At 48.5% G+C, this 16493-nt stretch overlaps 1 protein-coding gene across 6 annotated transcripts in view; it reads right to left on the bottom strand.

Moving 5' to 3' along the window:
- Positions 1-16493, bottom strand: part of ALS2CL (ALS2 C-terminal like) — a 64357-nt gene that overhangs the window by 22925 nt on the left and 24939 nt on the right. For 4 of the 6 annotated variants that reach the window (XM_048837371.2, XM_075126066.1, XM_075126067.1 and 1 more), the window contains exons 2-10: positions 15121-15229; positions 13711-13903; positions 12003-12068; positions 9389-9554; positions 8351-8479; positions 6912-7031; positions 5777-5853; positions 3906-3975; positions 2340-2536 (exon numbers count right to left, since the gene is read on the bottom strand). In XM_048837371.2, coding sequence (XP_048693328.2) covers positions 2340-2536; positions 3906-3975; positions 5777-5853; positions 6912-7031; positions 8351-8479; positions 9389-9554; positions 12003-12068; positions 13711-13903; positions 15121-15226 — 1124 coding nt within the window. In that variant the 5' untranslated portion in view covers positions 15227-15229. Of the gene's footprint in view, positions 1-2339; positions 2537-3905; positions 3976-5776; positions 5854-6911; positions 7032-8350; positions 8480-9388; positions 9555-12002; positions 12069-13710; positions 13904-15120; positions 15230-15730; positions 15750-16493 lie in introns of those variants that run through there. The other 2 variants (XM_048837367.2, XM_075126065.1) reach the window with 2 other exon arrangements.

The following is a 16493-nucleotide window of genomic DNA, read 5'->3' on the forward strand; positions in this document are numbered from 1 at the left end:
TGAGGCATTGGTTCATTCTCCTTTGGCAATTCTTACAGTTCTATTCCAAGCAGAGACACACAGATCATGGAGATGGTCAAATAAAATTAAGCGATTGTGTCTTCTGACTGGTGCAAATCTGACCCTCAGAATGAGGCAGTTATGACAAAGCAGGTATTCTGTTATTTCAACTTTTTGTTCCCAAGGTATAACTAGCATTGGGTAGAAAAGAATGGTTTTGGCCACATATTTATAAAGATGATTTTTTTTCAGAAAAACTTGTCCACTCGAATTTGATGAAAAAACCACCCAACATTGCAAAATATTGAAAAAAAAGTTATTTTGCAAAATCTTTTGCATCAAAATTTGGACAAGTAAAAAGTGTTTCAACCAGCTCCAAGTACTGGCCATGAAACCAGATTCACTCCAGGACTCCCAGGAGGGCACATTCCCCTTACAAGTGGTTCACAAGACTTGGGGTTGGGTATGCTGGCCAGACACATAACAGACTCACAAAGCATACCCAAAGCCCTTTAAGATTTTTCTTCCCTATAAATTAACTGCCCACAGTAGATTCCCAGTCCTGGGCTCAGTAGTACTCAGGAGAGCTGGGTTCTATTCCTGGCTCTGCTACTGGTCTGTAGATTGACCTTGGGCAAGTCACTTCACTGCCACATGCCTCAGTTTCCCCATCTGTAAAATGGGGGTAATGGTACTGACCTCCTTTGTAAAGTGCTTTGAGGCTGTACAGCTCTTAGGGTCCCAGTCACGAACAAGGACCCCAGTGCGTTGGGTGCCGTACACACACAGAACAAAGACAGCCCCTGCCCCAAAAAGCTGGCAATCCAAGTATAAAGACAAGTGATAATAGATGGAGACAGACAGGGATTCTGGGTTGCAGCCCCTTGCTAGGTGGGAGGGTCCTAGAGCCCAGACTCCATCCCAAGCCCAGACGCCTACACTGCAATTAAATAGCCCCTTTGCCCAAGTCAGCTGGCATGGGCTTTCAAATTGCAATGTAAACACACCCTCAGCGTCCATGCCAAAGTGACTCCTGGGTAACACCAGGATAATACTTCCTTCCCCACAGGGCTTTCCGTCTAGCCAGATGAGACACAGGGTAGGAGAAAGGGACCAGCGTTTTACCATGTGTAAGTAGTACACTGGGGTCTGATCTCATTTAGGAGCGGAGGGTGCAACTAACACAAATCTCCCATTTGGTGCAATCCAAGAGAAAACCATTTGCTCTTCCAAAGGTGACTCACGGACCCAGGGATAAGTTCTCCAGCAGGGATGATTCAGTAATATCCAGGTGGCCGTTTTAACAAAGAATCTCCCAGCACCTCACTTAGTCCACCCCATTCTATGATCATTGGCAGTACAGTCCCCGTTTTCCAGTGCAAGTTTCACGGCTTTTGTCATCATGCAGTCCCTTCTAGCCTGGGACTCTATGAATTGCTAGAAGGGTCATCCCTCCTCACAGGTGCCAACTTTTGTCGGCGCCGGTGGGTGCTCGTGGCCCCCTGCCCCAATTCCGCCCCTCCCTGCCCCATTGGATCCCTCCCCAAATCCCCGCCCCAGCCCCGCCTCCTCCCCCAATCTCGCTGCTTTCCCCCTCCTCCCCCTTCCCTCCCAGGCTTGCCGCGTGAAACACCTGTTTTATGCTGCAAGCCTGGGAGGGAGGGGGGGGAAGAAGCAGGACCCAGCGGCGTGCTCAGGGAAAGAGGCGGAGCAGAGGCGAGCTGGGGCGGGGCTGGGGGGGGGGAAGCTGCCGGTGGGTGCAGAGCACCCACCAATTTTTCCCCATGGGTGCTCCAGCCCCAGAGCACCCACGGAGTCGGCGCCTATGTCCCTCCTATGTGTAGACACAAAACCGTGGCAGTGTTTGGGGCTTGTAACAAAAAGGGCCTGAAAGTGGAGAGGACATTACTAGCCGTGGGCGATTCTACTCACCCACTTGGCCAGGGTGGGCCAGGTCTGGCCAGCATGTAGAATATTTTCTTGTTACCCAGATGACTTATTTGCTGGTAGAGTTCGGGTCTGGTGAGCTCTCAAGGCTCGGTCAGACATGTGTCTTTAGAACCATGACCATGTTTAAGTGCGACTCCATATGACGCTTTCAACAGCCCTGAGCCACGTCCCTAGCTCAGTACCCGGCAGTTTACAGCACAAGCCAGTACTACTAAGTAGTACCTAGTGAAGAGGCCAAGGAAGGGTCACACGGCAGGACAGACTGGCAAAGCCAGATGGAGGGAAGCAGACATATTGCCGGCCTGGTCCCAGCCAGTCTCACTCCATGAGAGCGATAGGTGGCCTCAAAGTTTACATACAGAATTGGAAACACAAGCGGAGGTCCTTACTTGCCATGTGGTTTGCCCCAGGACCATTCACCTTCATACACGGCGTTCTTGAATCTGCTCTCTGCTCGGAACGCGTACGTGAAGAAGCGATGGACAGGAGGCTCGTTTCCCTCCCCGGCCTCGCCCCACAAGGGGAAATCCCTCTTCCCATTCAGCGCCTGGCGCACGGCTTGATTCAGCTTCCACTGCCAGACTGCCTGGGGGAACAAAGAGACCAGAGGATTCAGGTTGGAGGTGGGAACGGGAGAATTAAAGAACAAATGGCTCCTGACAAGCTACATTCCAGGGAACCAGGCACGCGGCCCCCAGCCAGGTCCAATATTACTCATTTATCTACCCACCGCCACGTAATCATGTTGGATCACTGCTCCCACACTAGGAAATTCCTGCCAGTTACTCATCTGGGAGCTCAGTTTTCAAGTTGAAGGCAGAACATCCAATAACCACACTGGAGCATCCCACTCTGGATTTAGGCAGATACGCGGCCACCTTATACTTCTAATCAGGACATGAGCAAGGACTGGACATCCCAAGAATCAGCCTATGAACAAAAGCTAAAAACTGCACTTATTCGTACCCTGTTGCCCCTTCTGTTGGAGACCAGTATGGAGAGTGTGGCAGAGATCAGCAGCAACTCCCTAGAAAGGATCCTGGGCCCTGCGGAGTCTGATGAATTCCTGGCTGATGTTTATGAGAAGTTAATCAAAGGATGTTATAACATACTTGCTAATCACTCAGACCCCGATAGTGGCCTAGATGAGTCTATTTTGGAGGAGTGTTTGCAGGATCTGGAGAAGGAGCTGGAGAGCAGCCAGGCCCAGAAAGCCATGGAGGAATTCTTCTCAGAGAGTGGAGAACTGGTCTCTATCACAATGGCAACAGCCAATGAAAATCTCTCCGCTAAATTCTGTAACAATGTGCTGAAATTCTTCACCAAACTCTTCCAGTTGACTGAGAAGAGCCTTAACCCCAGTCTGTTGCAACTATGTGATTCCTTGGCCCAGTTGGCCTGTGTTGAGCCTGTACGCCTACAGGCCTGGTTAACCAGGATGACCACGTCACCGCCTAAAGATTCAGATCAATTGGATGTTGTTCAAGAGAACAGGCAGCTGCTGCAACTTCTGACAACATATATTGTTTGGTGAAAACAGCCAAGTTGGAGAAGGCGTGTGTACTGTTCTGTTGAATACCTCCCCCCACCCCCCCCGCTCTCCTTCTGGTAATAGCTCATAATAAGTGATCACTCTCCTTACAGTGTGTATGGTAACACCCATTGTTTCATGTTCTCTGTGTATATAAATCTCCCATTGTATTTTCCACTGAATGCATCCGATGAAGTGAGCTGTAGCTCACAAAAGCTTATGCTCAAATAAATTTGTTAGTCTCTAAGGTGCCACAAGTCCTCCTTTTCTTTTTGCGAATACAGACTAACACGGCTGCTACTCTGAAACTTAAACCCATGGTAAGCATTTCAAGCTTTGATGTCTTCTCCTTATTCAAACAGCCAGGATGGCCCTGGTATTGCACACAGTGAATCTACAGCACACTTCTGTCCCTTCAACTCACCTTTATCCGTGGCTCTTTGGTAGAGAGGAAGAACCCTTCTTCTGGTGTGACAATATGAACCGTATTCCTGCTAAGCAGAAAAGCAATATTAGGGAGGTGGGGAAAGGCAAGAGCTCTCTCTACAGGCAGTCCACAGCAAGACTTTACTGCCCTTTTCTGACTACTTTGTACTCAACTTCTGGTTTATGTGCCTAAAAACCTCATACTTCAGGGCATCTGCCAACCACCTGCAAGGGTCAGAAAGGGATTTCCCTCTCTTCCTCCCCTCGATATATTCAGAGGAAGGAGATAAACCGCCCAGAAGGATCAGGGATGGCCACAATTGGAGATGGGACACTGGGCAGGTGGGCCAGGGCTCTGGCGTTCTCGGAGCGTTCTTTCTCTGGTGCTTGGCTGGTTGGTTCTTGCTCACATCCTCAGGGAGTAACTGAACACCATACGTGGGGTGGGAATGAATGAATGGTCCCCCAGGTCAGATTGGCAGTGACCTTGGCGGGGGAGGGGGGGAGTGTTGCCTCTCTCGGAGTGTGTGGGTGCAAGTCACTTGCCAGGATTATCTGGGCGTCTCACTCAATTCCCTGCTGTTGCAGGGGGCCTCGGGCACTGGTGCACCTCAGTCCTTCCTATTCTCTGCTGGTGGTACATGTCCAGTCTCCTGTAGCCTACAATACTTGGGTTGTTGGGTTTGGTGTGGGGATGCTGGAAGGCATTGGTGTGGTGGTCTGTGACAGACAGGAGGTCAGATGAAGATCTGATAGGCCCTTCTGGCCTTCAACTCTATGAACATATTCCAGAGACTGACCCAGCAGCCAAGTAATTGCCACTTGGATTCAAAGATTTTTAAGACCAGAAGGGACCGTTATGACCATCTAGCCTGACCTCCTGAACAACATAGGCCAGAGAACTCCAGCCACTTACCCCTGGATTGAGCCCAATAACTTAGATTTGGCCAGTGATGAGCTGCCAGAAGCTCAAGAACTGGTTCCTTCGCTCACTCCGGGTCTTCGGCAGCACTTCGGCGGCATGTCCTTCAGTCCCTCTGGGTCTTCGGCGGCACTGAAGGACTCGCCGCTGAAATGCCGCCGAAGACCCGGAGCGAGTGAAGGACCCACTGCCGAAGTGCCACCGAAGGCTTGGAATGCCACCAGGTCAGTAAAAATTCACATGGGAACCTCCCCAGCCGAGAGCTCAGGCATGACGGACAGGACGGTCCCGTGGGCCACATCCTGCCCGTCCCGCCTGAGCTTCCCCACCCCTTTAACAACTGGTTCTAAACCGACTTCAAAATTTAACAACCAGTTCATGCGAACCGGTGCGAACTGGCTCCATCTCACCACTGGATTTGGCTCAAACATCTTTTCCAAAAAAAGCCACCAGTCTTGGTCCAAAGACATCAAGAGATGGAGAATCCATCACTTCCCTGGGTAGCGTGTTCCAGTGGTTAAATCACCCTCACATTAGAAGTCTGTTCCTTGTTTTTAAATGTGAATTTGTCTGGCTTCAGTTTCCATCCATAAGTTCCTACTATACCTCTCTCCATTACACTGGAGAGCCCTTTAATGTCTGGTATTTTCTCCCCAGGATGGTATTTACACCCTATATCTGAGTTTTGTCTTTTGAGAAGCTAACGAGATTGAACTCCTTAAATCTGTCATGAAGACATTTTATTATTGATGATTCTCAAACTATCAGTGAAATCAGCAGTGCACATTTAAACTTCCTGAGAGCGGGTCTAAGATAGGACCATGCATAGCCCATAGCCAATTCCTGCTCATGCAGCCACCAGCATGGGGAAGGAGACTGGTCCCAAAGCGAATGGTTTGAAATACGTGGCGTTGAACCAGTTTTCAAAGCAAAAGTATTTCACTTACTTCTCTGAGCCTGGCTTTTCACTGCCGGATCCATCGACCCACACCAGCTTCAGATCAAAACTCTGGCAGTTGTTCCCCTAAAGAAGCAGAGAGAAAGATGAGCCATTTGAAAAGAGCGGATACTGCATACCCAGATATTAGCACTGGTCTGGTGATCCAGGGGACAGACTTTCGTGTGTAGAGCCGGATGAATATTTTGGCTGAATTTGGGGGTGGGGTGCGGGGAGAGAGAGAGAAGAGAGAAGAAAGCAAGGCAGATTCGGTAATGCCATAACTTTGAGAACTTGCGTCAGTGTCACCAAGTTATTTGTGTCATAACAAAAGATTCAAAAAAGAGGTCTAAAAATGGGGGGGGTTTTTTGCACTTTCTAAACCAAGCGTTTTGATTTTCCAGTTTTAAATGGACCGTTTTAACGTTTCCTTCCAATTTTAAAAATTCAAAATCCCTTAAATTGCTCAAAAGTCAAACAAAATGTTTCACTCAGCCCAATATTTTCCCCACCCCAGAATTGCCAGCAACTCCAAACACACAGGTATTCACACAACTCTAGTAGCATCTGTCAGCAGTGTATGCGGCCCATCCCAATACGATTCCAAGCTCCCTGCACTGATGTGGGGTAGAGGGTAGCAGCAGGGGAAGCAGAGAAATGAAACACATTTGAAAGGTGCAATAATTCTGGCTCAAAAGTTGTTCCATGCTTTATTACTTAAAATTTTCCAAAGACTTTGCTTTTATTTTGAACCCCTTCTTCCCATCCCGAGTCTATTCAGCCCTGCAAGCATGTAACAACGTGCGTAAGTATTGGCAGATTGAGGCTTTATAGACTAATCTCTTCAGTTCAAGTCTTTCTCATGGAAAAAAAGAGCCAAGTACACTTCCAACCATGGACATTAAGTAGCATGAGTTTGTTATGATGGCACAAGAAAATTATGCTAGTGGTGTTCTTCTCCCACCCCACCCAGCTTTCTTGATCTCCATTGAGAATCAAAACATACATGGATCTGAGCTGGAGCATTTCAAACTACAGCCAGACTCCGCTATGGTATCTGAACTGAAGTGGTGTCACTTTTAGCAGCATTGAGCTTTTCACGATGACTATGTTAGCTCTTTATCCTTCTCCCAGGGCCGACTCACCTGAATCAGCACTAGGATGTCATCAAAGAGCAGAACCCGGTCGGTTCGGCCCACGCTGGCAAAGACAGGAAGGTTTTTGCTGTCTTCCAGCAGCCTGCGCTCAGGAACACAGAGCAAGTCCTGCCAAGGGAACCAAGAAAGTATGTGACGGAGAAAGAGCTCATGGACTCGCAAAGAGAAGCATCTATAGGACTAGGTACAGGGCATCTCACTCTGATCACCTCAGAGAGACTTGCTGACTGCCAATGTTAGAGAGCTATGGGGGCAGAAACAGCCAAACAGAAGAGTTTCCTCAAACTAGAGCTTCAACCATGCAAGGTTTCCAGTGATGGAGAACCCTTGGAAACCTCCAAGGGTGCACCCTGGAAGCAGGAGACCTAGATAAGTCTTCATTGAGTCTACATCAGTCTTTGTCCCCAAGAACATTTGGGTTCCATACGCTTGAACGGGGCCTGGTTCAAGCAAGCTTATAGTCACGTCTGAACCAGTCACACACCCCTAGAGAAGACTAAAACATGGGAGCAATACTAACTTTGCCTCCCCAGGAAGAGAGGGGTGGAAGGAAGCAGATAACATAGGAAGCCTCCTGAACTCTTGCCTAGTTTTGGAACAAAAAACTGAAGACACTGCAGTTGAGGTCTTTGGATAAACGTTCTCTCACTTCTGGTGGGGACAAGCACTTGCTGGAAGTGCCATGGAAGAGGAGTTACAGCCAGAGCCTGCTGCTGCTCCCAGGTAAAGGAACATGAGACAGACCCCTGCAAGTCCCAGGGTAGGGGAGCAGGACGGTTGGTCACCCCCAGGTAGAGGATTAGGGAGGCCATGTATATTTTGTAGGCTTCAAGACACCAGCAGGAGCTTGGCCGCTATTACTTGCACCTTTTAAGGAGAAAGGATGCTGAAGGAATAGCAGGCAGCAGGGCTCCTGCTCAGAGGTTGGAGTGCCACCCCCAGATAGGCAGAACACAGGCCTCCTGGGACGGAAGGGCGGTGGGGATTTGTACAGACTGAAAAGGGAGCATTTGGGGATCTGATCGGGGCAGTTGTGTGGAGGTCTGAGGCAGGAATGGGGGTTTTGTACCATTTGAGGTGGGTTTGGAGATTTTGCTAGTCAATTAAGCCAAACTGACAGCTGAATATTTTGGGGGTCACCCTTCTTTGGTGAAGGGGATGTTGAACAGCCTCCGTGAATTAACCCATTATGGAACCTAACCTGAGAATACAAGACCTGGGGCCTACCGTATGGCTCTCCAGAACCACGGGGAAGGTATTAGAATGGCCACCCCTTTGGTAAAGCGGGTGCAATAAAGGACTCCCTTCATGAGGGCCTGTCTAGTTCCCAGTTCAATGCATGCTCTGGAATCTCTTGTCCCGAACCATCAGCATGACCATGAAGGACCACAGACTGGAGGGCCACCGAGATGCTGTTTCTGACTCACCGTGAGTTTGTGCCCCAAGGACTTCCACAGGGCTTTGGTCAGGCAGGCTTCATCCAGGACCTGGCTGATGAAAGACTGCAGCTTGGCATATTGCTTGGCCGCACTGGTGACGAGTTCTCTGTCACGGCTCTGTCAACAAGAGAATGCGCCGTTAGGAACGTTTCAGCTAGAACTGTACTAGATCTCCATCTCTTACTACATTACCGCTGTAGGGCAGCCTTGGCACCTCTGAATTCATTGAGCTGACCCTTATTACTAGCTTGTGAACTGCTGATTATTAAAAGCTCTACTCTAGAAATTATTTTGGGGGAGTTCTCTGGCCTGTGTTATACAAGAGGTCAGACTAGGTGATCACTACCATCCCTTTTGACCTTCGAATCGGTCATTCTATTGGCAGGCAGTATTGTCTACTGGTTAAAGCAAATTACAGCATCAAGCCTCTGGGATCTATTCCCAGTTCTGCCACCTCTGCTTACTGGGTGAACTTGGGCCAGTTACTTCTGTATGCCTGGCTGTATTATGAGTGGCCTGCGTTATGTTGCTATTTAAGTTGGGCAAATAGTGGATTTTTCTATACATTGGCAATTCCAAAAAAAAACAACAAAAAACAAAAAAACATAAGTTTCACGTCAGGTCAAACCAAAAATCAAATTGAGATTTTTGGTGCATCGGAAAGTCAAAATAACTTCGAGTCAGGTCAAAACAAGTATTTCATTTGGACATTTCCAAAACGTTTTAATTTTTTTGGTTCAGTTTAAACTATTTGGCAAACTCAACACTTTCAGGTAGACCAAAAGCACATTTTTTGCAAACTATTTGTAACTAGAGCTGGGAGAAAGTTTAGGCAATGCCTAATGATTGTACAGTAAAGTGTTTTAGGACCTTAGATGAAGGAATCTTCACCAACACAGCTCCCTACCATCCTGTTAAATACATTTTCCTTACAGCATATGGTGGTTACAGTATCCCAATACTCCAGAGCTCTGTGTATGAAATACCGAGACTGGTTGTCGAATACCAGTATGGATAGTCGCTTACCTTGCCAATGGCCTCGCTGAGCCTGGTAAGGATGAGGGCATATTGCTGCACATGATCCCGGAGAGGTTTATGGAGTACTGTATGCAGGGCCACTGGTATGGATGTCTCAGAGGTGAAGTCTGCAAGGAATTGCTTCAGCGCTGTCTTGTGCGTCTTCCAGAATTCACTGCAAAGTTTCCAGTCAACAAGACACCAGTTCATTACCAGGCATGCGTCCCCCACACTTAGTCATGTCTAACCTGCTTCTCTTAATGAGGCAGCCTTTCACTACCACCCACCTGCTCAGCCAAACAAACTTTCAGTCACACCCATGCTACCCAGCAACTCTGCTGACAGGGCACAGGTGACTCCCCAGCAGGGATGTCGGTAACTATGGCCAATGTAGCGCACACAGCAAGCATGCAGAAGTGTAGCCTAGTATGGCAGTCACTGGACTGGGAGACTGTATGCCAGAGCTCTATTCCACACCTGCCGCTGGCCAGCTATGTGACCTTGGGCAAAAATCACTTTCTCTTTTTTGTAAAGTACATACAAGGAGTATGGAGTTATAGTCACGCTGACGGTGCTACTCACTAGGCACAAATACACGAGTGGACTGATAAAAGCCCCGAACTACTGAAGTGCAGCTCGCTTGTCTTTTCAATATCCTTTTCCACAGGACTCATTACGGTACGGACCGGCAATAAACATAGTGCAAGAAAAGCTACTGTAATGAAGTTCCTGGCCCCGTTTAACAGACCCAAATATGAATGAAAACCGCAAAGTTTGAATATTTACCTTAACCACGTAAGGTTCCCCTACCGCTAATGCACACAGCCCTCACCCCCAACTCTATCTTTATATTTTTGATTAGCACCATTATATGCTGGCTGCCAACCAAAACCGTACAGCGTTGAAATGCAGTCATTTGACTATAGATCTGTTACACGTCATAACTCACTGAGTGAAACTGATCAGGAACTGATCAACCCTTTTCATTTGAGAACTCCTAAAAATTTTAAATGGAGGTGTGGACCCCTTTGGAAATCTTAGGCAGTCTGCAGACCCCCAGGGTCCGCAGACCACAGGTTGAAAGCCACTGATCTGGAAGAGCAAGTTGACAGCACAGCCGGCAGCTCTGCTATTGTCCTTGGCAAGTCTACAAAAATCTTTCAAATAGCAGAGAAAACATTGTGTATAGTATGTGCAAATTTCCAGGCCTTCCAGTTCTGACTGGAAGTTAAATACGTCTCTGAACACTTCTAACAGGACAAATCCTCCAGCAGTTTTGATTTTATCTGCTCTCTACCTGAGCGATTTTGCAATTCTGCCGCAGTTACTCGTGCCTAATTATGAGCAGGCTTTTGAATTTTCTATTCAAATGGCAGTTTGCATGGTCGGTGTCCACGACGCACCTGAAAAATTGCACAAGATGTGATTCAGTGGACCCGAAATGGAGCTTCTGCTGGATACCGAGGTCTTCGACCTTTTCATTGCTTGCCTCTCTTTACCTCAGAGGCTCTCTCCCCTCATTGTTTCCCAGCAAGATCTGCTGGAAGGAGCTGGGAGAGCAAATCACAGGGGATCCCTCCTGATTTTGAGCTAAGGACCATCTCAGAATCCGTCAAGACAGTGAAAGAGAGGAGCAGCAGCTCTGGCTCAAGGAGACTACCTAGCCTGAAGTCAGTGTGCAATTGCAGCTCAGATAGCTTAGGTACTGGAGCAGTGAAGCTGTGGCAGTACGTTTCAGCACAGGTTAGCCCTGGGGACAGTTCCAAGGTTCCAGGAAGACTTGTACAGCCCACACTACAGTGCATGCAACTGCAGCTTCATGGCCATTAGGACTCGAGCTAGGTCAGCTACGTTTACACATGCTGCCATCACCCCTCATGACTTCAGTGTGGACATACCTTAAAAAGCAGCTGCCCTCTTCGGTTTACATGCTGTGACACACTAAGCAGCACAGCCTTTTTGCTCTCCTTCCTGCTGAGGATTTAAACACTCCGTTCTGTCGCTAACAGGGCTGAGCAAATCACGGATTTTTCGGTTCGCCAGCACTTCCAAGCGAGGTTTGGGTTCAAATTCAAAAGTTGAGACATTTCAGCAGCAGTTCCACCCAACACACATGCTTGATTTAAATAAGTGGTTTGACCCAAAGCGTTTGAATTTGTCCCTTTAAAAAGGCCAGGAAACACATGCTTTCGGTCAAACCACTTGGTCAAACCGCTTTTTAAATAAGTGGTTTGACCCAAAGCATGTGTTTCCTGGCCTTTTTAAAGGGACAAATTCAAAGTCAGTGGAGGAGGTGGTGGTACCTCCCCATATAATGTTTAGCCTAGTGGTTAGGGTGCAACCTGGCATCGTGGCCTCCACTGAAGCTGGGAGCAGCCTGCATTGTAGGTGGAGGCCACAGCCATGAAGAAGAGATTACTCAGTGTCGTCCCATTAACACACTGGCTGGATTACTGTAGCAATGAGGCATTTTCTGGCCAGTATATCATTGTAGCAGGGCCAGCGCCCATAAGCCAGGGGACTCTAGGACCTGCTTGAAGTCTCACTCCTTTAGCTTTCCCTCATGCAGGCAGGATTATTCCCTCAGGCTGAACAGGAGGCTGGAGGGTCTGAAGCCACTAACCTTTTATTCTTTGCTGCCTGGTCAAAGCCCTGGACTACAACACAGTTTGCAAAGGTGACAAAGTACCTGTAGGGAAAGAGAAAGAGAGGCCGAGTTTGGGTCAAGTAGTAGCTACCAGGTTGAAGAGGCACTGGGAGAATCTTGTGGCTCGTTTGGAAGCCCATCGTGTCTGTTGCCTTTTTGCCCAGGGTGTCAGAGATGGAGACTAAGCCCACAGACTATTCCCTCCATATATGTCCCCTACAGTATGCTCTCCAATGCCCTGTATAAACTTCCCTTGGGGGATTATTAATGGGGAACATTCTCCACTAGACTGATTACCAGAAAAGTACCTTAAGATCGACTTTACTCAGGCAACAATCGCCCTGGAGAGTTAGTCTGCAGGGACTGAATCCAAGGCCTGTGATCGAAACCTATGGGCTTCTATTGAGGCACAGAACCAGGTCTGCTAGACTAAACCCAGTATACATGGTCTCGCCACTAGAAGCAGACAGCCACACTGTCAGCATGTGTTCAGCTTCATTTTGTCTAATTACTTAAAACCACCAGGTGTTCTGCTGCAGGCGGGCTGTTCTAGCATCTGTAAAAATCTATCCCCCTGCCTCACCACCCACACGGTGCTGCTCCCCAGAAGCATGAGAGGGAGACAGATACATTCTTACCGAAGCTCTCTCCCACCATTAACGCACCAGCGTGTGCCCGCAGAATCAGATCACCCTGCATGCTAAGCATGGGACATTGGAGGATTGGGACCAGGATGCATAAGCAATCTGATCTGCTAGCACGGGCCCCCGACACCCACGCGGAGCCCAGCCTATACAGGGAGCATGGCATGATATCCAGAATCCTGAGTTTGGGATGATTGCGTTTCTAACGAACGGCGGTGCAATGATAATCTGCCAGTCAGCCCAGATTTTAATGGCATTTATAGCACACCAGAGCCCAATCCTGAAAACACTTGTGCATAGGAGCAGTCTCCTCGGCGGTTGGGCTTTAATAGATTCTAATGACTGTGACATGTTACTTTTTCCACTCCGTGTCCCAGTGAGGTCTGCTTGCAGCCCTGCACCCCACCCCGATCTAGACACAAGTCCTCTCATCCTGATCACAACACGAACTCTGTTTGCATATAACTCAGTCATGGCATATATCCCCACCCTCCACCCTTTTAAAGCTTCTAAATATCAGTGTGCACCAGAAGGCAAGTGTTCATCTTAAACCTCTTTAGAGGAAAATCACAGCCACAGCTAGAGAAAGGATACCAACTAAATACCAGGGGTTCCAGGGGTTCTCAAACTTCATTGCACCATGACCCCCCTTTGACAACACAAATTACTATATGCCCCCAGAAGGGGGGACTGAAGCTTGAGCCCACCCGAGCCCCACTGTCCCAGGTGGAGAGGCCAAAGCCCAAGCCCCAATGCTCCAGGCGAGGGGGCCAAAACTGAAGCCTAAGGGCTTCAGCCCCAGGCAGGGGGCCTGTAACCTGAGCTCCACTACCCAGGGCTGAAGCCCTCGGGCTTTGGCTTCAGCCCCAAGCCCGAGCAAGTTTAAGTCAGCCCTGGCGACCCCATTCAAATGGGCTCATGACCCACTTGGGGGTCCCGACCCACAGCTTGAGAACTGCTGAGTAGACAAAGATTTCATCCTGATCCTCTAGTCTATAGGTTTGCTTCAGTAATTGACATAATAGTGTCTTTGTACTTACTGGATGTAGATACTGAGAAACAGGTCTCCCTTCCACAGGATGTAGAGGTCTTGGAGGCAGAGCGACTCGGAGATGCTGAACTTCTGTTTCAGCATCCGGTGGTTTTCCTCTGTCAGGTCCCAGAGAGCGTGGAAGCGGTCGTTCAAAAGCAGCAATAATTTCAAATTATCCTTTCCTTTTTGCTCAGAAGGCTCTTTGAAAGAGACCAAGAAGAGAGGATACTATGAAGTCATAGAACGATAGATGCATTGGACCGGCAGGGACCTCGAGAGGTCTTCTAGTCCAGTCTCCTGCACTCAAGGCAGGACTTGGTGATGAGGCCCAAGTCATCTCCTGGGAGACACACGAACAGGGCAGCTGAGATTCTCCAGAGAGAAGAGCTGATGGCTAGCATGTGTCGGCACCCTCTACCTTAAGAAGTTGTGTGGATCACATCCTCAGCTTGTGTGTATTGGTGTTTGAAGTGACACCAATATACCCCAGCTGAGGATCTGGCTGTATACGTACTATTTGCGCAGAGCTAGGTGGTCATCCCTATCAAGATGATAAGGCAGAAGGGGCACAGCGGTTTAGGGGACTAAGCAAGGAAGTCAGAACAGTTAGAACTTCACTCCTCTGTGCTGAAACAAACTTGCAAGTGGATGCAAGATTGGGGGTGTGGTTTTCAACACCAAGGACCTGAATGGAAAGTATCACCAGTTTAGATCTTCTATGGGTGTGACTCTATTCTCACACGAGTGGGAATCTGGATTTACTCCAGTAAGAGCAAGGAAACAGCCCTCAATGATCCAAACCTATGTCTTGGACCAGAGGTCACATGCAACCTTGTGGAGTATGTACTAGGGCAGCACCCTTTGCATGGGTTTAAGTAGCAGTGTAGACCACAAGGCATAGCTTAGGCAAGTAAAGCATAGACACACCTGAAGGGTGTGGTTATGCCCCTGAATACAGACCCTACACGACTCCCTACTCACCCAAGCCTTGCCTTCCCCGTTTACATTGCTATTTTTGCCATGTAGTGTTCTGCCATCTCCCAGCTGCTGGTGCCCTTCCCCCTCTGCGAGGAAAGGTGCCTTTCCCTGCTGCCTCCCTCACCAGAGCTTTTCTCTGACACATGTATCTACATATCACAGTGTGGACGCAGCTTGTTTTTCACTCCAGCGCGTGGCTACACATCGCTACACACCACTTCTGGTACTGTGTAGTGTAGACGTAGCCTTAGAGCTCTGATTAAGCTGAACTGGGTTTAGATTCCATTTCCCCAGGTTAGAACACCTTCCAATACACCTGCCTCAGTCAGCTCTGTGCCAGATGACACCGGTTACCACTGAAGCCTAAGGACTGCATCGATCAGATGCCGGGAAGCAGAGCTTCATGAGCAGATGGCTACATTCTCCTCTGTGGGCTTACCTGCCTGGAGCAAGGGCTTGAGAACGATGGTGTTGATACGCGCTAGACATGCAGAGAAGGTTTCTTCTGTTCGTAGGAGCGTCTCCGCCGCTTCAGTGGTGCACATGTTCTAGTTGCAAACAGAGTTAAAGCCGTTCACTATAAAGAACCCTACAACTCGTCTCACAGCAGGGCTCCGGGCCCCCAAATTGGGCCCTCCTGGTGCTTGGCACTGCACACACAGAGAGAGACGCTCCCAGCCCAAAAGAGCAATCTAAAGAGAGAAAGTTGGGAGGGCAACTAGAGGCACGGAGAGGTGAAGTGACTTGCCCAAGGTCACACAGCAAGGTCAGTGGCAGAGCTGGGAACAAAGCCCAGTTTCCCTCCCCCAAACACAAATTCTCAGACCACTGCCCTTGTCAATGGGCCAAGCTGCCTCCTTGCAAGACTTCAACAAGCATCAGAGCTTTCAAAAGAAGGCCTTGAGCTTTTTTACCACAGAATTAATCCCCCAAGAGCTGGACTTGCTCTCCTGAGGGAAGCCCGTTTATGCCCAAAGCACGTACGGCAAGGACAGGGTTAGTTCAAACTTCCCCCGTCATTAGCGGTGTGCCACTGAGCCTCAACTCACCTCCATTGGCAGCAAAATGTGTTGTATGCAGCCACCAAGCTATCCACCACAACAGCTGCTCTGACCACGTCCACCCCAAGGGAGCAGAAAGTCTGAGTGCCCTGGCTGTCCAGTTACATCTGTCCTCACTGCTGTATACAACGGAAGTGCTTGAGTAACACTGCTTGTGTCCATGGGCCAACCAACAAATTCCTATTGCTTCCTCTTTAAAAAGAGAAAAATACTAACCCAAGTGGTGCTAGCAAACGTCATGGAGAGCCACAATGGAAAGAACCCAACCAGTGAAGAAAATCAAGGGCAGGGTGAATGCGGTTTGGAGATACCGCTAATAGAAAACGTGCCACTGTAACTAAGATTACAAAACAAGACCTTTTTTTTTTTTTGAGGCTCTCTGAGATAGCCCTGGGCACTTAACTTCCCCAAATTATAGGGTTATGAAATTCCGTAACGTTGGAACAGTGCACAGGACTTAAAAAGCTGTTTTTTGCAAGAACACTGGTGGTTCGACTGGGACAGGAAATGCCTGTACATGATAATAAAATCAAGACAAGACAGGCGTCTTAACCTCACTCACCTTCCGAGTTCCACACTGCACGAGTGCGGGGGACTAATGAACCAGAAAGCAGAAGTGAAAAAAGAGACAAAAAGACGGTAGTCATCTAAACAGTTTTGGTTTTAGGTGCATTTTTTCTACTGCCTGTAGATATGAAGATGAAATTTCTCCTCACATAGATCTCTTACGCTCTGACATGGCCCCTAATAC

The sequence above is a fragment of the Caretta caretta genome, chromosome 2, assembly GCF_965140235.1.
Source record: "Caretta caretta isolate rCarCar2 chromosome 2, rCarCar1.hap1, whole genome shotgun sequence".
Classification (NCBI taxonomy): Eukaryota; Metazoa; Chordata; order Testudines; family Cheloniidae; genus Caretta; species Caretta caretta.